This window comes from Bactrocera oleae, chromosome 2 (genome assembly GCF_042242935.1).
Source record: "Bactrocera oleae isolate idBacOlea1 chromosome 2, idBacOlea1, whole genome shotgun sequence".
Classification (NCBI taxonomy): Eukaryota; Metazoa; Arthropoda; class Insecta; order Diptera; family Tephritidae; genus Bactrocera; species Bactrocera oleae.
The window spans coordinates 83,938,501-83,961,148 of record NC_091536.1 but is presented as its reverse complement, the minus strand read 5'-3'; the positions used below and the strand labels follow the sequence as shown (position 1 = coordinate 83,961,148).

At 32.0% G+C, this 22,648-nt stretch overlaps 3 protein-coding genes and 1 long non-coding RNA gene across 12 annotated transcripts in view; 2 read left to right on the top strand and 2 right to left on the bottom strand.

The window, feature by feature from the left end:
- Window positions 1-3,059: 3,059 nt before the first annotated feature.
- AdipoR (adiponectin receptor) lies at window positions 3,060-8,166 on the bottom strand. Of its 5 annotated transcripts, none has more exons than XM_036361439.2 (7): window positions 8,147-8,166; window positions 5,956-6,440; window positions 4,855-4,953; window positions 4,415-4,767; window positions 4,045-4,346; window positions 3,884-3,963; window positions 3,060-3,819 (listed from the first exon to the last, which is right to left on the bottom strand). In XM_036361439.2, exons 2-7 carry the CDS (start codon window positions 6,310-6,312, stop codon window positions 3,685-3,687), a joined length of 1,326 nt encoding a protein of 441 aa, XP_036217332.1. In that variant the 5' UTR covers window positions 6,313-6,440; window positions 8,147-8,166; the 3' UTR covers window positions 3,060-3,684. The 5 variants fall into 5 exon arrangements, with proteins under 5 accessions (XP_036217332.1, XP_014097339.1, XP_014097340.1 ...); XM_014241864.3 differs by lacking the exon at window positions 8,147-8,166 and adding an exon at window positions 7,613-7,773; XM_014241865.3 differs by lacking the exon at window positions 8,147-8,166 and adding an exon at window positions 7,410-7,429.
- A 377-nt stretch (window positions 8,167-8,543) lies between these two features.
- On the top strand, window positions 8,544-10,078 carry LOC106622621 (thioredoxin domain-containing protein 9). Its single transcript, XM_014241856.3, has 3 exons — window positions 8,544-8,951; window positions 9,039-9,398; window positions 9,458-10,078. The coding sequence occupies exons 1-3, from the start codon at window positions 8,775-8,777 to the stop codon at window positions 9,569-9,571; spliced, it is 651 nt and encodes a 216-aa protein (XP_014097331.1). The 5' UTR covers window positions 8,544-8,774; the 3' UTR covers window positions 9,572-10,078.
- Window positions 10,079-10,579: 501 nt separating this feature from the next.
- Window positions 10,580-22,648, top strand: part of Orp8 (Oxysterol-binding protein-related protein 8) — a 41,130-nt gene continuing 29,061 nt past the window's right edge. For 2 of the 5 annotated variants that reach the window (XM_070105875.1, XM_036361438.2), the window contains exon 1: window positions 10,580-11,349. In XM_070105875.1, coding sequence (XP_069961976.1) covers window positions 10,971-11,349 — 379 coding nt within the window. In that variant the 5' untranslated portion in view covers window positions 10,580-10,970. The remainder of the gene's footprint in view (window positions 11,350-22,648) is intronic. The other 3 variants (XM_036361431.2, XM_070105877.1, XM_036361433.2) reach the window with 3 other exon arrangements.
- LOC118680656 (uncharacterized) lies at window positions 12,693-14,136 on the bottom strand. Its single transcript, XR_011394937.1, has 3 exons — window positions 14,024-14,136; window positions 13,249-13,956; window positions 12,693-13,185 (listed from the first exon to the last, which is right to left on the bottom strand). It is a non-coding gene; the product is annotated as an uncharacterized lncRNA (long non-coding RNA).

The window sequence follows — 22,648 nt, the reverse complement described above, 5'->3', positions numbered from 1 at the left end:
AATGGTTTATATATACTTGTAATATTGGCATAAGCCATTGCGAATATATCCGTTCGAGGGACACTCAAATATGCAACCATAAATATGCTATAGTTTACTCAATTTACATTAAAGTAATGCCAACATAAATATGTTTATATTGATTTGCAGATCAATAAATAATATAATATATTTATATAGCAAAACCGACGACAAAACATGTCAAACAAATTGAGCTGTGATTCTACAAACAGACTTACCCATAATTGTCTGAACGAGTAGTAGAACCTTTGAAATACACCCGAATCCACACACACGCGTAAAGAATTCATTATAAAAATGTATGTATATATATTTATAAGTGTTTTTGTATTTGTATTAAAAAAAATATTTCACAATTCATATTGTGGAATGCTATTAGATCCAACAGTCCTTGGACATATATGAATCTAGGTTGCTTTAGCTTCGGCTATAGAACTAACATTTGTAGTGGGTACATACATATAGATATATGGTACGTATGTATGTGGATTTCTAAATAATATTATATATTATAATATCTGAAGAATCAAACTTTATTTTCTTTGTGCTTTCAATGGAAAGCATTCCATAATAAAACAGAGTCGATAAGTTTTGAAACCAAAACAACGACGAAACTCATTAGTAAAGGCAGAAAATTTAACAAAAATGAGTGGAAAAATAATTTACGGGTGATATGGTTCGGAAGAGGAAGGAAGGGGATGGTAAAAATTTGGTTTATCTCGATTTCAGAAGAAAACTACACGAAAAAAATTTTAAATGGCAAAGTTGTAGATAATAAAAAGATAATATGTGAGAAATTAAATATAAATAAAGTTTTTATTTTTTTTATCTGTTAGAAATTTTTAACGAAATTCGGTGTAAACTTAACTTCTTATGTTCCAAATACACTGTTTTGTAAATTTTTTTATTCTAATTATTTTGACCTAATATCGGAAGAAAAGCCCCAAAAATTCAACCGAATTTTCCACGTCAAAATATCTTATTTTTTTTATAAGTTCGATGTGCCTTCTCTTCGCTTAAATCTCCACCGCTAAAACACCATCCCAAGGTATAACATAATATACGTTACTCTGGTAAGTTTCTCAGAAAATCAAAAAAAAAAACACCGATTTAAAGCTACTTTTTATACCCTAAACGCGAAGTTTTTGACACTAGAAGGAAATGTCGGAGACCTTATAAAATATATTTATATATAAATAATATGCATGACGAGCTAAATCGATTCCTGTCCGTCGGTCCATACAAACTGATCGATTTAAATCCACTGCTGGTATGGAATCTTTAAAAGTTAAAGTTTTTACTTGTTTTTATTTCATCGACTTGTTATTTCGGAGTAGTTGCTGTAAAAATCGTTATCCAGTATTCTATATACAGAGTACAAGTATAATTAAATTTTAAAAATATGACCGCATGAAAGAGTTAACCCACCCTCGTATATCACAAATTAACGTACACAAATTTATTCACTCTCACATCCGTAAAAACCTACAAACAATTTTTTTTGTGGCATAACAGAATTATTATGAATATGAATTAACTTCTTGGTTGCAAACTAATCTACAATATTTATGTTCATTATTAATACATTAGTGAACACCTTTTTTTATAAATGTTTAGATGCTTAATCAAAGAAAAAAGATAAAAACTTTAACTTAAAAATTATTCAATGAAGCAGGTCAAAGTCGACTAAAGTTCGCGATAAATTGGTCTGTTGCTCTGCATCTGCTAAACAAAGCGGACAAAAAATTGTATAACGGCTTAAAGCCATCAAATCTAGATAGTGTGTAAAGTTGTTTTTATGCTAGTTATACATCGATTGAGCGCTTGCGTAGATATCTACATTAGTGTGCAAGCCAAATGATTCATTTACTTCGAAAAGCATTTTTTTTGCATTTTTCATGCATTTCTGTGCAGATGCGCGCAAACTAATTATTGTAATTAAGTTTTTGCTGCCACCAAAACTCTAGCGTTGGCAGCTGCCATCGATATTTAAATGTTCTATATTTTGAACTAAATTTATTTTGTTTTCTATTGAAACAACTAGAACTAGAATTTTTAATAGTTGTATAAATTTGTCAACTTTTATTTTAGTTTATTGTAATGTCTTTGCTCTAATATTTTATTTGTATCTGATGCATGCGTAAATATTATGAATTGATGTTGAAATTGAATAATGAACAAAAAATAAAATACTAACGAGCAGGGTTGCAAATAATGCAGTAAAAAACGAATTGAATTAATATTTGAATTTATTTTTATTTTTTTAGTAATGTCAAAAATCTTAATGAGAAAAATTTTAATTTTTAATCGGAAATACCAGATTGAAAAAGTTTTAAAGCCAACTTTCGGTATGAAACAAGGAAATTTAATCCCAAATACTTTTTTTTTTAACCTCAAACTTATAATTAAAAATTAAAAAAAAAATTTTAATTAAAATAATAAATTTTTACGTGTTTGCGTACTTGGTGTTCTAATATTTTGGTTATCTTTTGAAAATAAAAGTTTATTTTTGATAAAATATCAACATAGTCTAGTTTTTTTCTATATAAATGCTTTTAATTATAGTGCTTCAGTTGGATATATGTAAAATTTCCTTTTTTTATCCCTTTTTCATTCCAGTCTTTCCTTTAAAAAATAAACAGTTTTTTTGTTACTTAAATTTTTTAATTTTAAAGTACTTTCTCAATATTATATTGAAGACGTTTGAACTTAATAATTCAATTTTTATTATTAAATGAAAAAATAAAATTTTCAATCCCAAAATCAGATTTAAAAATTGAAAAATCAAATTTTTAGACTAAATTGTTTAGATAAAAAATTCGCAACCCTACTAACAAGAAAATAAAAGCGCAGTACAATTAATAAAACTTTAACAATAAAAATATTAACAATATTAAATCAATTAAACAGAAAAATTGAAATAAGAAAACATATCATGAGAACCTATCCCTTATTTTTGATGTGCTGCGCGTAGTCGGAATAAGCCAACGCTTTGAAATGAAATACCAGTATTTGTAAATTTAATAATAAAACAGAACTTTACCGCTTTAGACTTTAATTTTACAGTTGATAGTCAATATATATTTTAAGTAGTATCAATAATTTATATTATCAAGCAGCAAAAACAAAATTGTAAATATATGTAATAATTGTTTAAGAAGATTTGTAATAGCGTTTGTAAAAACTCTAATGGTATATGTAATTTGTAGAATGGATAAAAAAAATTTCTTATCAAAAGTGCTCGCTTCGGCTATAAATGAACGAACGAACGTCCAAAGTACATTTAATATGCTTCCAAGTCTACGTGTGTATGATGCAATGCATGTGTTGATATATGAGATGTATTAAAAATAACAATGCCTCAATTTTGTTTTCGATAACTTTATGCCGTTAACAGTCGGCTTCTTTTTACTAAGTGGACTCTACAATTTTGTCCCAATAGATATGAAAATGTGTGTGTTTATATTTATTTTTCTATTTTTATATCGCCATATTTTAGTTTTTAATTATAATATAAATCATAAATGATACTAATAATTAAATTTTAACTTTCGACTTCTGCCTTTTGTTCATAAACTTTAATTTTGTTTTCAAATATTCGCAGCCAAAACAAATAACGGATAAATAAACCAACAGTTTTAGCATAAATAATTAGGTTCTCGCTTAGAATGTGATTGGTTCGTGAGGTACAGTGCATTCGCCGACCGTTACGCGATACATTGCCATCTCGGATATGCCGTGATAGTGCACAAACGCGGCCGCAATGACAAGTATATGAAACAATTGATGCGATTGGAACTGTAAAGTAAATATTACATCAATTACATAACAGAAATATATAACTAAAATACATGCGATTTACCCATATATCAAATTTCCCCGGAAACCATCTCTCTGGCACACGTAAGGCATATAACATTGCTCCAAGTATATAAAGGAGGCCTTAAGATCGCAAAAAAAAAAAAAAAACGTAAAAACTTAATATTTATATCGAATTGTAAATTTTGAAAGCAGTTTACTTACCCATCAGTATTAGCCAACCCAAACTAGCTTGACTGATTTTACTAAACCAACCCTCCATCAGACTGTAATGAATAGCTGGTATGATGCCAGAGAGGCCGAAACTCATGAAGACTCCGGCACGTAGTGGTCGCAAACCAGGTTCAGAGAATTTATCCCACAGTGAGACGATAATCGATAGCGACCCCAAAACGCATACCACAGATAAATAGATAACTTTGGGTTGGTAATGACAATAGAATCCGTAATACAACCAGGGCACAAACGAACCCATAATCAGTAGTGCAATTCCACAGTAATCTAATCTGTAATAAAATGCAAAAAAAGATGATTTCGAAAAGTTATTATATTTCTTAAAAGCCTTTCTACTCACTTTGAAAACAGTCTTCCAATCTCTACCGAGTGACAGCTAAGCGTGTGAAAAGCGAACGAGAAACCCAGGCAAATAATGGCACCGGCAAAGAAAGCGCCAAATATGATTTTCTCTTGTATTTGTATTTCGACTGATGGACGAGATAAAAAGTACAGTGCAACACCAATGAATGCCACGCAGCCTAGCAAATGTGTCCAGATGTTTCCGGTTTCGGTGTGTACACGAAATATCGACTTGAAACAGGCACTGAACGAAGGCAGTGGTGGGCGATGACCGCGATGTAGAAAGTCATTGTCCTGCAGCCATTTAGGTAAATTTTTATAATGACATACCATCCAACTAGCCTCCCAAACCTTCAAAAAAAACGTAAATATGTATACATAATAGTATGTTAATTAGATAAATTTTGGTATAAATAACCATTCAAAATGTGTGCTCACCTTGCGCACAAATTCTTCTGCTTGTTCAGCAGCGTTATGGGCTAAAGCACCCAAATCGATCTCATCCGACAAGACGCCCGCTTTCAAAACCTCAGTCATCTGAAATAGTTGTATAAGTTGAAAGTTTGGTTTTAGAATTAACATTTCTTCGATTTAATTTCAAATTTTTAATTAGATTTTTTTCGGAATTAAAAATTTAAAATTTCATATCTTGGATTAAAAATTAAATTTTCGATTTTTAATTCCGCTTAGATTTTCAATGTTTAATCCAAAATTTTTGAATTGAAAAATTCGCAACCCTGAAAAAAATCTCATTAGAAATTTAACATTTTATTTATAAATTTAATACAATTGAACATTTAATTTTTAATCCAAGATGTGAAATTTTTTATTTTTAATCCAAGATGTTCAAATTTTAATTCCGATTAGATTTTCAATTTTTAATCCAAAATTTTTAAATAAAAAAATTCGCAATCCTGAGTATACATACTGTATACATACATAGAACCAAATACAATTTGGTCATTAAGTCTTCAATTTTAAGGAATAAATTGATATCTTATGATTGTCATTTTGGTAAAATGATCATGAGCAATAGAACACATTGATACTTCCATCTTTTATCAATGCATGGTGTTGTATGATAAAATAACAGTTACACCAGGAAGTATACATCACAAACAAAAATATTTAGTATGTTACTGATAAGAAAAAAATTCAATTGGCGAAAGATTGCTGTAAAAATACAACTTTGTTCGCAAAACATGCATTAAATTGGTGATTCCTAAGCGGAAATTATTTTGTGCTATCATTTACGGTTATCACAAAGTTTCACAATGTTTTAAATGTGTTTTAATTATTATTTTTATCATTAATTGACTTATAAAATCGTAGAAAATGCTATGCTCTCATATACCGTCATCGAAACATTGCTCCGAAGTTCAAGAATCAGCGATAAGATTTTTTTGCAATCAATTATCAGAATGAAATAATAAATTTATATGCACACATGCTAATTTTAAGTAAACAAAATACATATGTACATATATTAAGTAAACAATACACACATATGTATGCATGTAAGCAACAAAAACTACTCACCTCAGCTTCAATCAATTGTGTATCCTCGGGTGTAGAGGGTAAGGGACAGCCAGCATCATCTTCCTCTACCAACTCATCGTCATACTCAAGTAAATCCAAGTCGTTAGCGCTTAGTGAATCTTCTGGTCCCCAACCTCTGCGCTTACGCAATATCATTTTTACCTCCTGGAAAATTAAATCTTCATCGTCGTCATCCCCATCGCTACGTAGAATTGATTCAACACACGAGTGCACAGGCGACTCCAAGTCGGAGATAGTTTCTGTTGCAGTTCCCATCAGAATGTTAGCATGAGCAATGGATTCTTCTTTTGAGATATCACGAGCCATAAGAATTGTTGTAGATTTATCGGCTTCCATTTTATGTATTATTAATGATTAATATAAGTAAGCGATATTTCTTTATGAGCTCTTTATGTTCAGTTTAAATTAAAACTGAATGAGAGAAAAAGGTTTGGTTGCTCTCGAACGTTTCCAAATTCTCCGCGCTGAAAGAGATAAATATCATGAAATTATGCAACACTATGCAAATTAAAAGTCTAATGTAAACCATAATAATATTTTACTTCTTTTTTTGGTTTTTCTTAAATTACGCCTAATTTATTTTCCACTCGCTTGTTCCTTTCCAGAATTTTTCCCTATTTTACATACATCAATTTTAAAATGAACTTGAATTTACTTTTTATGGATATTTTTTAGTTGTTCTTTGGCACTGTCAATTATTTCAAATATTTATGGACTATTAAAAAATTTTTATAAATTTTTTTTATTGTATGTGTGTCACACTATTTTTTAATATTTTCACGCAGTCTTGATTGTGAACTATTACAATTTATACAATCAATAATAGAAAAGAGACCCTCTTTTTAAAAACTTATTGCTAAATTACGTGAATAATAAAAAAATATGTGTATATATAATATATACATGTATGATTATGCGAGTAACCAGGATTTTTAATTACAATAAATTCTGTAGTGCACCAATTGCTCAGACATAATTTAACACAACCCAAATACGCTGTTTGATCTTTGAACATATAACTCTTCCAACTAACTTTGGCAATGTAAATGGATGATTATAAGTCTGTTATGACGTAGAGAAGACATTACTATGTCTAAATTATATAAATTATGTATTTATGAATGTATAATTTATGAGACATTCAATAGATTATTCCTTCACGAGTATAAAGAAACTAAAGAGAGTCAAATAAAAGGATATTTTAGAAATAAGAGCATAAAAAAGCAATTTTGTTGAGTGAAATTTCAATGAAGTTACATAGCGTATATCTATTATTGTTTGTAATTATGTACTTAAGGGAAAGTAGCAATAATTAATGGAATTTTTTATATGTAGATGCATATGCCAGCCACCTGACGTGTTTGTTTGGATACTACACTTCGGATCATCGATTACTTCCACATTTGTGTTATTTGATGCTAGCCACAACTTACAAACAGTTTATGGATTTTTTGATGGGCCAATTATGTTCAGTAATAAAATTTCCAAAATATTACGCACTTCGCACTCCATTTAGATACAAGTAAAACAAAATGTGTTAACTTTTTTGTTTGTACCAACTAATTTCACCAGGTAAAAATATCCAAGAGATACAACTGCTCGCAATTTATATAAGTGAAACAACTGATTAATTTACCTTTCAATAAATTTCAATAAAATATTGTAATTTAAATCAACGAGCTTCAAATTGAAGCGTAAAAAGACGGAAATTCCTCCAGCAAAAGAAATAAAGACCTTCGTTAAAGCAAAATTAAGTAAATTTAATAACTTCTGCAGAGTGGCCAAGTCTACGTATAGAAACTTTTTCTGCCATTTTTTCAAATACTACTCTATTCATCACTACTGAGCTTCATATAAATTTATATTGTAGAGAAGTTTTTAATATTAAAATAAGATATAATAAGCAGAAAAGTAACAAACTTTAAATCCAAATGCCTATTACAAAAATATAAGTTGTTTTATTTCAATTCCAATTAAAGCAGTCTCCAACACTATCAGCTGATATAGTTGCGGTAAGGTATATTAAATTATTAAACTGATTACATTGCCAAGTTAAATTATTAAGAAATAAGTAAATATTTTATATACAAAATGAATACTATCGATCTATATATAAAATAAAATAAAAAAATATATATATATAAAATAAAATATAAAAATAACTTAATACCGTTCCCACGACAGTCGGGTCGAAGAACCCAGAACGGACTCGAATTTTTATTTGGCCAACTCGTAAACTCGGCACCATTGCTCGAAATTACTTCAGGAATGTTTTCTGCCGCTACAATAACAACAACCATTAATAAATAAAGCTTAAGTTAAAAATAAATATTTTTCAATGCAACCATGATGCTTAGTGTAACCGGATTAACTTAATAAAACCCAATGATCTTATTAAATAACTTTTTTAATTGAAGATTATAAATATTAAACCAAGATTAAAGTTATTAAAAAAAATGTTGAGGTAAAAATTATTCGAATGTCAACTCATTTAGTTTAAAATATTTCAAACCAATTATTCACTTCAGATTTCACGAAAAAGTGGCAAGGTTGGGAGCGGCGATTAAACCAATGACAAATGTTTTCCATTTTCGTGTATAGAAACATCTAAAAATTCCAAAAAAATTTGAAAACATATATTACTTCCGAAGGAAAAATATTAAGCTTAAAGAATCAAGTAGTTTTCGCCAAATTGAACAAAACTGCTTTATTTTTAACTGCGGCACTTGCTTCTCTTCTGTGTATTATTAAATAATTGTTACACCTGCCACGCCGGTCTATAGAGATCTGAAGAAGAAATGGCTAACATGTTGGAAAATCAATTACTGACGGCTGCGCAAATGATTGAAAGGCAGTTGGATCAACAATTGGATCAGCTGGACAATTTGGACTCCGATGACTTAAAATCGATACGAGAGCAACGCCTCAAAGAAATGAAAGATCTTAACCGTAAAAAGCAGGAGTGGCTTAAAAATGTGGGTGTTCTAGCTCTCAATATAATATTTTATTTTTTTTAATATGAAAAAAAATCACTTTTTGGTGACTTCTTGTTATGTTTCCAGGGACACGGGACATATACCGAGTTGGCCGATGAAAAAGAGTTCTTTGAAGTTTCAAAAAAATCTCCTAATATTGTGTGTCATTTCTATCGAGACTCCACAGAACGCTGCCGCATTGTTGATATGCATCTAAAAATACTTGCAAGTAAACATGTTGAGGCGAAATTCTGTAAAGTGAATGCTGAGAAGTCACCTTTCCTAACACAAAGACTACGCATTAAAGTGATCCCAACCATTGCATTAGTTAAGGACAGTAAAACGAAGGACTTTATAGTTGGATTCACCGACCTGGGTAACTGCGATGATTTCTCTACGGAAATGTTGGAATGGCGAATAGCACAGTCGGGTGCCATTGATTATAAGGTAAATCCTATTAACTACCTAATTTTAAATAAAATTATTATATACACATATTACCTTAGGGTGACCTTATGACCCCACCGGACGTGAAAAAGAAAGCGTATATCAACCGTGTTAACAAGACCATTCGGAGCGGCTATGATTCGGATGATTCTGACATAGACTTTGATGATTAACAGCACTTCTATAGAAGTTGGCAGCTGCAGTATCCACAGTGTGTCTTTAAAAACGATAGGGTTTAAAAAGCTTGCTTAGCAAATTGTAACTCATTCAAAACGAAATTAATATTAAAGAAAGTAAATCTTAATTGTAGAAAGTAACAAAAAAAAAATCAAAAGCTTAAACAATACAACACACATCAAAAAATGCTCGATTACAATTGCGTAATATCAAAATAAGGAAATTCAAGTTAAACCCAATAAAAAGGCACAAACACGCGGTGCATTTTAGTATTGTCCTTAGCAGGAGAAATCGAAAAAGACAACAAATCAGTACATGCGTAATTTTTTTCATTCACAAATCTTTTTTCTAAGCCTATTAGAATATTGACAATATTTATTTTTTATACTATTACATAAAACTAAATGAAATATGCATGGAAAACTAAATTTATTTTTAAGGATTCATAGATTGTGTTCTTAAGTTTGATTCAAGGAAATAATAAAAATACTCTTAACATGCAATTATTTGAGATTTTTATTAGGGCAAAACAATTTTTGACAATATTATAAATATGTAGATAAATTAAATAAATTCACTTTTTAAATGGATATATATATACATATATGTAGTTGTCAGCTGTACTAGTTTGTAGTGTCTAAGTTAAAGAGAGTCCACTGTAAAATAATATAATTACAAATTCAACACGGTGAAAGCCTTAAAGGGTGTTCAGTTTGATGTTTAAACTGTGTGCTCTCGATTAACTTCCAACGCAGTAGAGAATTTTTGAGATAAGTAAACCTTAAAATGCTCTTGTTATATTTTTAGTGGTTAAATTGAATTAAAATATCATTTTAAAGTTATTACACCTTCAGGAGATAAATATTCTTTTACATGCGGACAAGTACAATGTTACTCCATGTACTACATTTAGACTATTTGGAAACTATATTCACCACACTTTCCTTGCCACAAATAGCAACCCTGGCTGATGTTTTGCATTTTCGCATTAACTTTCATTTGGTTTCATTGGAAAAGGTTGATTCGTTGTTTCTGGGTGCTTTTGGTTACGTTTGGAAAGATCAGATGGTGTACGGGCGGAAGGGTATAGAATTGGTTTAAATTAAATTGATTTATAAACAGTTCAGTGTTACTGAATTAGTTATTGTCGTGAAAACTACTTTGCTTAAGTTCAATAAAAAGTAAAGCATTATAAAATATTTAATAAAACACAGTGGAATTTTGTGAAAAAATCAATACAATATTTATACGAAAAAATATCCTGTTGCAATAATATAAAATAAAAGTGAACTCAGTGCCTAGATGCATTACAGTTTTAGTTTATAATACAAAAAACATTAGCAACGTTGTAAAAATATAACAAAAGGGAAAACAATCCGAATCGCTTTATTTGCAATGACGCAAACTACGCCAGCTGGCTCGGGGGGTTCGAATGTCAGCAACTTGATGACGACAAGTAGTACACCGATACGTATTGGGAGTGGATTGAGCGGCTATCATGGTAACAGTTCAGCTTCTGTTGCTACTCATCATGCAATGACCGGAAATGATTCATCTTCACCGGGTGGTGGCGGTAGTGCTGGCACTGGTGCATCTGCTGTGCCTCAATCTAGTAGCGTACCATCTGGAGCAACCGATACTCTACGTCAGCAGCTGCAAAGCCAAATTTCCTTGTCTATGGGTGCCTCCAATCAGTCATTAGGTGTTAGCGCTGGTGCTGTAGGAGTTTCTAGTATAACACCGCCCAACAGTGCCGGTCTTCGACAAACTGGAGGTAAGTTTCTATAACTTATTGTCGTTAATTGTGTGTGTAATTGATTTTAACGGGCTTATTTCTCGCTTTTGTTGCATTTTGTATGCGTTCGTTAAATTTACGTATATATACATCTTCAACTAATATATATGCCACAGTAATTTAAATAAAACATTGAGCGCAATAATACACAAAAGTAAAAGTGCTAAGCAAACACAGCAACATACTGTATATAGGAAACATAGGAATTATTAGTATGTGGTTCTACTTTTGAACATCTAACGAATAAACCTGATAAGTCATAACACTTACTGTTGTTGTTGTTTCCGGTCAATTAACTTATACACAACAAGTCTAAGCGTATCTTATCGAAGACTGTTGTTAATTTCGTGAAATGTGAAATACTTTTTTTCTGCGATCATCTAATATAGGCCGTACGTTGGAATTTTAATTATCTTATGACTTTGAATCCAACTTTTCCAACTAAATAAAAATTTCTATGAAATTTTCTAGTTTTGTAATAAATTATTATATTGTAATAATTTGGAAATAATCAAACACTAATGTACTATGTAAGTAAATTGAGTACAATTGATCTTTATTACTTGTGTTCAAGGTTTTGAACATAACAATTGAGCTGTTTCTATATTCTAATCTAACTGCTCGTATAAGACATAATAATTTATTAAAGAACCTTTATAATTTTTATGTCACGGTATACCAAGTTTGCCACGATGTTTCTTAGACCCAATAGGAAATGTCGGAGATCCTAAAAAGTATATACGAATGATCAGCGTGACGAGCTGAGTTCATTTAGCCATGTCCGTCTGTCCGTGTTGTTGTAGCGGCAGAATTTTGTCGAGTTGACAGTCCTTGGCCGGAAAAAATCCGGGTCCGTTCCGGTTACGTAGACCCGACTGTTATGGAAACGGTCCGTCTGTCCGTCTCTATATACGCTTACTAGCCCCTAATTTTTTCAGATATAGAACTTACGTTTTGCATACGTTCTTTTCTCACCAAGAAGCATAGATTATTATCCAAGTCAATTTCGCTACAATCTCCGAACATATTGTTCAGATAAGACTACTAAAGCTTATGGCTGCCATTCAAACTGCCCTATCAAAACCAGAATAAAGATATTTGTATTCCCTTTTTATGCTATAAAGAAGGCAGAATGATATTATAGCTTCGGTGCAGCCGAAGTTAACGTTTTTTCTTGTTTGACTTTTTGTGTGTGCCGTTTATCGCGATTAATTGCTCGTCACTCTATGATTTCCAATTTCTCTTTGTTTCGATAATAAAAGAATTTCAGAATTCATAAAACCATTGTTTACTTCGATTACTTTAAAACTTATTTCACCTATATTTATATACACATATATTCAATCAAATTAAGATGTATTCTTATCCAGAAACGTAATAATAATTGTATTACTTAGAGTTTTTAAATTTATAATAAAGCGAAATAATTCCTTAGCAATTAACACAACACATTCGATATATGTATTAGAAAACAAAACATATGTACATATGTATGTACATATAAATGGTAAATATACGTTTGTGCAAACATATTATGTAAAATTAGAGAATATAGGTACACCATACTATTGGCTTCCCAATTGGCACTTTTCCCACGGCTCTCGTCTAGGTCATGGTCACTGCCAATAGAAAACTAAAATATTATACATTATATTCCAGCAGTTTTAAATTTTAAAACGCATTGGTTGTTAGAACATGTGCGTAATTTCCCCCGTGGCATTGTGCACGAACAACGGTGTTACAAATGGGTAAAATATTAAAATTGATTGAATCGTAATAACAAGAAATGTAGATACTTTGTACGTATGTATAGCTCTGAAAAAATTATATTATAAAATGTACTAATTAATAATAGCGATGTGTAGTTAATATCTTTACTTGCGCTTAATTATTTTTGATGTAGCCTTCTATGTATATACTTATATTGGGTTTTCCAATAGGGATGATATGATTTCTAAGTGTCATTTCAGTCATTTTTAATATGTCTCAATCTGTAATTTTTTTTCATTGTATTCAGTAATGTTTACAATTTCATCATGGCAAGATGTATGCAAGCATGACGTTATTTCGTGCGCGAGAACAAAATCCACAAATTATTCATGAACAATCATTACATTCGCCTAAAGTGACAGTTTGATGTGGTTTTTATTCTGGTGGTTTGGAGATTCGATAATTTCAAGAAATTATGACATTGAATGACCTCGAAGAAGTTGTGATATAGCACCATTAGACTACTTCTTGTGGGGCTAGTTGAAGTTATTTGTCTTTAGCAATAAACCAGACTCTCTTCAAATCTTTGAAGTCAATATTGAACATTCATGACATACGACTTGATTTAGTGGGAAAAGTACTTGAAAATTGGGTTCATCGAATTCGTTAATGCAAAAGAAGTCGTGGAGGCCATTTGAATGATGATATTCATAACTTAATCATATCGATTGCATTTCACATTGAATAAAAAACATTAGAATTTTCTTAAAAATTAGTGTGTTTTTTTTCGTTGAAAAGAAATCATATCACTCTTACTGGAAAAACCTGTATTTTGCGTTTCACGAATATCTGTTACCTTCACTTGTCTTAAAAGGTCTGCAATATAAAAGAGAGTGACTCAAATTTATCAGAAATAAGTAAAGGAAATCGTAAAAGTCTATACATATGTATGTACATCCCGATTCCCGAAAAAATAATGTTGCAGTAACTCTTGCGTCTGCAATGTTCTTGAAACAAAATATAATTAATTAAAATATCGCAGGTATTGATGTCATACAATCACTGATTGCTGCTGCTCTTTGCATTTTTTACCTTTTTCACGGAAAACTGTGCACGCAAAATTAGCTCCCAGTCACCTTGACCTTATGTTCGCCATTGCTTAACGTCCTACCTTTTATTGCGAATTTCAGCCACCATCTTCTCCGCCACACTTAGGCGTTGTTTAATTTCGCTCAACAAATATCGATTTGTTTTGCTCTTTTACTTTTATTTTCGCGCACTAAACATTTTGAATTCAGGGTAATTGCCATGAAATAAAAAGTGATAGTTGTAAATATAAAAATAAAACAGGCAAAAGTCTCAAATAGGATTAGTTATATAGCCAATTTTACGGCATCTCTCCAGGTAATGTAGAATATAGAGTAAAGAAATTTCGATTCACTACGCCGTTATATTCTTGAATCTCAGGATAAAATATAAAATGACAACGAAAATTCATACATACATATGTGAAATAGCGACTGTATGTATGTATATGTATTCATACATACATGCATATACGAAAGTATGTACCATATATTCAATGTCCCATTCGCATTCACGCCATGTAAAATTTGTATTAGAATAAAAATTGACATTGCAGTGACATCATCTCATGCATATATATGTACATATGTATATCTATAAAATATATTTTATTGTTGGAGATCAAATACGCTTTATTGCCTGTGATGGCGCTTGTATGCACATTTATCTACATACATACATACATATATAGATATGTGCTTCGTTATATAGAAAATTTGCCATATAAATTTTAATTGCATAGCTATGACGTTCAGCCAATTTAGAAATTTACTTACAGTTAAATTTCATTTTATTGCACAGCGATTGGCATTCATATCATATCATTTCATAGAATCCACTTAATTAATTGTTGCTTTTGTAAGTATTCAGTATAGAGTCACGGACTACAAAAAAGTAAAAATATGTATTTATGTATGTAAAAATGTTTATTACTTAACAACAACAACTCTTTTTTTTAAATAATCGTTAACCTAATATAAAAGTACATGAACACATTAAAGAAAAGCATTTTTTTTAAAAACGCACGTTGACAATAACAGTCACAGAAACAAATAAATAAGTTTATATAAAATTTTATATATGAAGTTTTTCAGAACAAATAATTCATTATTGAGAACTATAAGATATAATATAAAATACCCTTGACAAATAAAAAGTTTCCATACAAGTACTTTATTTCAATCGGCCAGTTTGTATGGCAGCTATATGTTATATTGGTCCGATCTAAACCATTTGTTCAGGGATTTTATGACAGCTATGTATATATATGCTATAGTGGTCCATATTTCGTCGGTTGCGACAAATGAGCTGCTTCTTGGTGAGAAAAGGACGTGTATAAAATTTCAGAGCGATATCTCAAAAACTGAGGCACTAGTTCGCATGTATACCGATGTTTGTGGTTAAATCGACTCAGCTAGTCGCTGTGATCTACTATATATATTATATAACTTAGCATACGCTAATGTTTCCTTTTGCCTCTACTAAAATCTCAATGCGGTTTCTACAGATGAGTTTCATGTGAGTGGAGCAACATTTGGTAGATATGAAGCCATGTGAAGAGGTGAATAATAAGTTACGTTTCGCTAAGTTCAGTTAAGAATAAAAAGAGAACGAAAATGAAGCAGTTTAACCTCGTAAAAATCCTTAAAAAGAAATTGTAAACTTGGCGAATATTTTCATTATTCTCACCCTAATACTTTTAATATTTATTCCCACTCCTTCACTTAAAATGTGGTGTAAACGGGTTTGCATAGAGAATAATAAATGTTTAAACTCGTAAATAATTCATGGTATAGAACTGTCAATGACTATGACTAGAATGGCGTGCTCTTTCATTTACACCTTTTAATGCACACACACACACATATGTGTGTGTGTACAATATGTACACAATGAGAGAATTTCAAACGGTTTCGCACGCAATGTTTTGGCTATTCAACCAGCGCTAAGTCCCTTGAAAATGGCTTGCACACATGTCATTTGCTCCACATAGTGGACGGTGGCTCCACCATTGAACACCGAACCGTTTGCAAATATGTAAACACACATACATATGTACATATAAACATTTTGTACAAGTGTGTCTGGAACTGTCGGTCGCACACTTTTAACCTCAATAATGTTGGCTATGCCTCTGGTGTAAGTAAAATCAATGAAATATGCAAATATTCAAAGGAAAAAAGAGACAAAACAAGACTTTGCATTGTTTGCTAGTTGTTTTTCAGCTGAGCTCATTCGCAGCTCGCCTTCACCCTGACTGCTTTTCTATTAAAATGCATATTTTAATATACGTATATGAATATAAATGCCGACGTTTCCACTCAAACTAAAATCGAACTCATAACGGTGTCGATAAAATTCATATGTAGGCGAAAAGTTTGTAAAGCGAAACGGAAAGTTTATTGTTCTTAAACTTCTTTTCCGATTATTATTATCGCCTTTCTATAATCATTTAAAACGCTTTTATACCTTTTTCGCATATACATACATACAAGTATGTATTGTTTGTGTGTATGCTATTTTATTTAAGCCGGTGATTATTCCTAACTTTCTTTGAATGTGTGCGTTAATAAGCTTAAAGCATTTAATCGCATCATCTGTTGCTTGCTGCTGCATTCGTACTGACCTAACCCACTCAAGCAGTTGCTAATTATTTTTATTGGCTGCCGATTGCACTCGATTGGGTTTTTGTGTCGCCGCAAGCTCAATGAAAACGATATACACGCGGGATGTAAATAAAACCTGCTTTTTTCTCATATAAAACAAAGAAACTATTCAACTTAATTTCAGTTTTAAAAGTTAACACGGTAACAGTAATTACTATAAGCTCACCATGTGAGGTGTAATTTAAAAAAAATTACATTACCCAGGCAGGCCAATTGATTGACAGTTTCATTTCTTTATATGATTCTGTCATGTCATCTTTGTAAATTGTTATTGTTGCTACCGTTGCAGTAACAGAAAACATTTCCCAAATAAAAGAGGGCTGCTTGTTGGCAGTTCTTGGTCGTATATAATTCCGTATGCGGTGAATTCCACAGTCGTGACTGTGAAAGTTTCCAACTTCGGTAATTCATGTAACTGTTGAACCAGAAATCAACCTTAACGTTAGCGGTAGCTTTAGCCAGCCTTATCGCTCAGGATAAAAATGTGAACGTATTATTTAAACCTTTCGTTTTGACATCGCGTTTGACACCTATCCTTCTAGGAAATTATATACCTCTAAAAAAAGCCACCTCGCTTAGGTGAATTTTTCATCAGCAAAAACGTTCGCCATAGGCACGAACAGGTAGGCACCAAGTGTTTAGTGCCAGGAACACAAACTAAAAGGTGGATGCATAAGAAGTGCCAATCAAGTTTCCAGAGTTTCTGGCGAACCCCTATCAATGAATGTGGACTGATGTTATCCAGATCGAACACAATTCCTTTCGTACTGGCAAAAGCTGGCTGCTTCTGGCCGATTGCTTGCTTCAGACGGTCCAATAGTTGATAGCACAGGTCCGAACTAAGAGTTTGTAGCTTAAGACGTACAGGGCGCAGCTATTACTATTGTATGTAAATGATTCGCAGCCAATCCCATCCAACACATAGTAAAATCTTCATGGCCGTTAATCATGGCTTGTAATAGCTGCTGTTGCCTCAGATGGAAATTCGGTTCATGAGTGTTTTTTTTTGCGCTAACTCGAGTAGCACAACGAGGCTGGAGCTCACATGGCGGTCGGACTCGACAATGATGGAAAGATGGATATCCATATTTTCGACAATTGGCCGTTCAGAGTGCTGCATCTTTGCCATCAAAATTAGCGGAACAGAATCTTATCTTTCTAACGCCATAAAACATTTAGTTATACAACCCAATATACAGATTACTAAAGCATCTATTATAAAAATAGTAGATTTCTTTTATAACCTTACTCTCACTATTGCTAAATTTATTCTATTACTTAGATTAATTAACTGATATCCTTTCTTAGTTAAGCAAAATTAACTTCATAAAAATTTCAAAATCAAATTATGTAATTTACGCAGAAGTTTAATGCAAGCTAAAATATGTGTCAAGGTTTTGGCTTTATGAAGCAATGCCTTTATATGAAAATCAATCCAAAAAATTTCTTGGAAAATTTTTAATCGGCGATTTATAAAAACAAACATACTTTTATTTAATTAAATTAATCAATAGCAATCACAATATAATTATCATAATTTTCTATTTCAAATGAATGAAATCAATGATCACTCAAGTAGCATTTTACTTCAATTTCGCCTTAAAATTGACAAGTGAATCGACGCACGGCTTAATTATAATTCGCTTCGAATAATAAATTATCGTCACTCGGCACACAACTCACGTTCAGTTTATTCGCCCTTCTGCCTCTAATATAATATTTGCCTGCTTTAAAGCAGATAACAATAGAAATGCTTTCAGTAAATAATGACTGTTGTCTAATGTGCATTCCATTTATCCTATTTGCTTAGTAATAGTTATAGTCAACTTTGTAGTGTTTACTTTACATTCTACAGATGTGTTAATGGGGGCTTCTTGAAGTCTTAAGTAATACTGAATTTGTAAATTCTTGTTGAATATTCAAACAATGCTGTTGATGTTGCTGGAGGTTAAAATATTCTTCAAGTAGCTTTCGAGATTGTTGCTGACATTTGTCAATCCAATCTAAATCCAGGTCCGTTTCGGTTAAGTTCGGGTATTTTGTCTCGGTTAGTTAGGGTTTACTAAGCGATCAGAATTTGGAACCGGTCTCTTTTCAACAAGGGCGAATAAGTTATAGCCAGCATAAAAACCAAAACTTTAAAAGTGTATTTCTTGAAAAGCTGTTTTCAAAGATTTCTTGCACGACCTTTTCAGATATATTTGTCGGGTAATGATCAAGGGAACAAGATTGTAGATAATAATTTCGCTACTCTAAAGTGTAAATTTTTTCAATAAACAATAAAAGAAACTTTTTATTGGGAAGCCGTCAGTTTGTTAAAAATCAAAATTTTACCTAGTCCTTATTACTAACTGTTTTCATCTATAATAATAAGTTTTTTCGGCTTTTGGATTTTAGATAATTTTAAGTAGAAAAATCTTCCACACCTCCAGACACCCTTACTCGAAGGTCCTCCTGCAGATCGGCTACTGAACCAAGAGAATCGAAAATCTTTCAAAATTAATCGTCGATTATTAAAATAAATACGTTTTTCTGAGTTGCAGGAGAATATAACCCGTTAAACGTATTGAAAAAAATAAAATTCTTCTAATCAACCTAACACTGCTTTGGATATAGATTAAATCAGTAATTCTATTAAATCATAAAGTTCTCTAAAATTGGTCAAATTAAAATGTATTTATATGAAAAGTGCATAAGTTTCACTCAAAAAAACTTTAGCGCCAAACAAGTTTAAAACGAGTTCATGTCTATTTCGATTACTGATGCATTACGTGATATCTAACAATCGGACTAAGTTTTCTCCAACAAATATCTTAATTCAACCGCGACTATAATTTCTTAATTTCAGAGCGAGCAGCTGGTTCTAGATAAGTTTTCGTAATTGACTGCTGCTGTTTACTAACGCCCACTTTGTGCTTTTGGCGCCACAATGCTGCTGCACCAGTTTTCACTATATTATCACCAGCTTGCTTGGTTCATAATTTCCAATTGTCGACATGTCTGCGTGAGCGTGTGCACTGAAGTGGTGCGCGAAGGCAGCGGGTAGCTTTTAATTAGGCTATGAATTGTGTACAACAGCTGGAAAATTACACCCCTAGTCAGGGGGGCCCCACGCTGAGGCGTCGTAAAATTCGCAACACTCCTCCGACATTGTTGCTGTTTTCCGCGATATGACGTACTTTCCAACTAACATACATTTGTATGTGTGGTTGAGTGTGTGCGCAGTTGCCATATGCACCAAACTGCTGGCGCTGAAAGAGTTGCTTATTTCTTTAGTGGCATATCACTCGGGTTACGGGGTTTTATTGCACTTTGGAACATTGCATTGTTGTACATTTTTGTGTTTTGCTTTTATTTTTAACTTTTTGTTATTCCTTTTTATATTTTTTAGGTTTTTAGACTGTCGTATGGTTTAAGTGCTAGTGATTATGACTTTATTGTAAGCTCTTCGTGTTTAAGTTGCTTTTTCGTGTTGCAAGCGAAGTGCTTGTTCTACAAGTAGTAATAAGGCATAATCATGGAGTGCTTGCTCGATAATTAGCATATTTATGTATGTAATGTATATGGAACAATGTGGTTGTACTTAAAGTATAAGTCGTACATGGGCCGTCTACACATATTATGAGCACGGAACTTTATTTTCGATGATTGAAATTTAATTTATTTTTGTCAGCTTTGAATAGCCAATAAAAATTTTAAAAATGTAGCTTCGAGAAAAATGTGCTAAAGATAAACTGATTAGGCTGATGGAGCTGATTGAACTGAGCAACTCTACTTAGAAGACTGTAACTCAAAAACTAGTTGAGATATCGATTCGTATGTTGTTTTTAAATGTATAACCTATCGAAATATGAAAAAAATATATTTTTTGTTAAAGTTTCACACTTGGTATGTTCCTTCTACAATCTTTTTCTTCGAAGTATTCAAAGAAGTTCGACCGACAATGGATTACAGGAAATCTCTTCGGCAGAAGTAGTGTAAAACGAGACTATGGTTAAAAGGTCCAGGTTTTCCTTTGTATAGCGTTGAAATATAGAAAGTTAGGATATAGAGGGGGCTTGTAATATTCTTTAACATACGTAAAGTACTTGATGCATTGATCCCTGAAATTGCTAGCGGTAGGAGTCTAAATTACGCAATCCGTTGATTTTCCTGTTTACACCCATTTGGAACCAACTGTCTCTATTGAAATTACAAATCAAAAGAGCGTTCACTCATTTTTATACCCTCGCAACCTGTTACTACAGAGTATAATAGTTTTGTTCACCTAACGGTTATTTGTATCACCTAAAACTAATCGAGTTAGATATAGAGTTATGTATATATAAATGATGAGAATGAAGATACGAGTTGAAATCCGGGTGACTGTCTGTCTGTCCGTCCGTCCGTGCAAGCTCTAACTTGAGTAAAAATTGAGATATCTTTATGAAACTTGGTAGACATGTTTCTTGGTACCTTAAGACGGTTAGTATTGCAGATGGGCATAATCGAACCACTGCCACGCCTACAAAACGCCATTAATCAAAAACAAATAAATTGCCATAACTAAGCTCCACAATATGATACAATACTGTTATTTGGTACACAAGATTACATTAGAGAAGGGCATATGCAGTTTAAAAATTTTTTAAAAGTGGGCGTGGTCTCACCCCCTAATAAGTTTAATGTGCATATCTCCTAAATCGCTAAAGCTATAATAACAAAATTCACTGAGAACAAATGTTTTTAGCATTGTTTCATAGATGAAATCGGGTGACAATCCTGCCCACTCCGCATATAACGGTACTGTTAAAAACTACTAAAAGCTCGATAAATCAAGCACTAAACACGCCAGAGACATAAAATTTTATCTCTGGGATGGTATGAGATGACTCTATAGGAACCGCGTTCAAAATTAGTCAGTGGGCGTGGCACCGCCCACTTTTAGGTGAAAACCCATATCTTGGGATCTGCTTAACCGATTTCAACCAAATTCGGTACATAACATTCTTCTCATATTTCTGTGTTATAGTGCGAAATCGAATTAAAACCACGCCTATTTCCTATATAACACCATTTTAAATTGCATCTGATTCTTTCACTTTCCCTATGCAAATCAAGCAACAATGATTGCATCGAGGTAAAACTTTGCGTGAATAATGCGTAAAAGGTGGCATACTTTTGACCAAAAATTGCCCAAATCGATCTTAAACTGTTTAAGCCAATAAGTACTGAATATGTGGACCCCAGTGCCTATAGTTGACTTTTTACCGAAAATATCGCTCAATGTGTGAAATATATAATTTAAGTTTAAGTTCATATAATAAAATAAATAAATGAAACTCTCGATAATAATATGTTTTCGTGTCAAAAATGGATTGAATCCGATCAATACTTCCTTTAATATAAAATGTTGCCAACACCTGAAGTAATTTGCCGGCCTTTGATACTTGCAAGTTGCGAGAGTATAAAATATTCGGTTACATCCGAACTTAGATCTTCATTACTTTTATTTTATTAAAAAAAAGGAAACATTCAATAATACAAACTCAAAAATTTTTTATATCATATACAAATACTCGCAGCACAGCAACTATTCAAATAGTATTATTCGGTTATTATTCATATAAACCGGATATTCGTATAATCGGTTTTCAGGTTATTCCAATAATTTTAAAAGCACTAGTTCAAATATTTCGGCCTGAAAAAACTCTGGTCGATTTTAGGTAATTAGAAATCCGTTTACTAATTCGAGTAAAACCACAACAACAACGTACGAAAAGCTGTATAGATAAATCTCTTTTTAAACAAAATCTGATTTGAGACTGGGCATACAT

Coding starts and splice junctions, on each gene's coding strand:
- AdipoR (XM_036361439.2), bottom strand. CDS start 6,312: ATGGAAGCCGATAAATCTACAACAATTCTTATGGCTCGTGATATCTCA. Junction 4,768..4,854: donor CAGAAGAATTTGTGCGCAAG/GTGAGCACACAT, acceptor TTTTTTTTGAAG/GTTTGGGAGGCTAGTTGGAT. Junction 3,964..4,044: donor GGGTTGGCTAATACTGATGG/GTAAGTAAACTG, acceptor TGCGATCTTAAG/GCCTCCTTTATATACTTGGA.
- LOC106622621 (XM_014241856.3), top strand. CDS start 8,775: ATGGCTAACATGTTGGAAAATCAATTACTGACGGCTGCGCAAATGATT. Junction 8,952..9,038: donor AGCAGGAGTGGCTTAAAAAT/GTGGGTGTTCTA, acceptor TTATGTTTCCAG/GGACACGGGACATATACCGA. Junction 9,399..9,457: donor CGGGTGCCATTGATTATAAG/GTAAATCCTATT, acceptor ATATTACCTTAG/GGTGACCTTATGACCCCACC.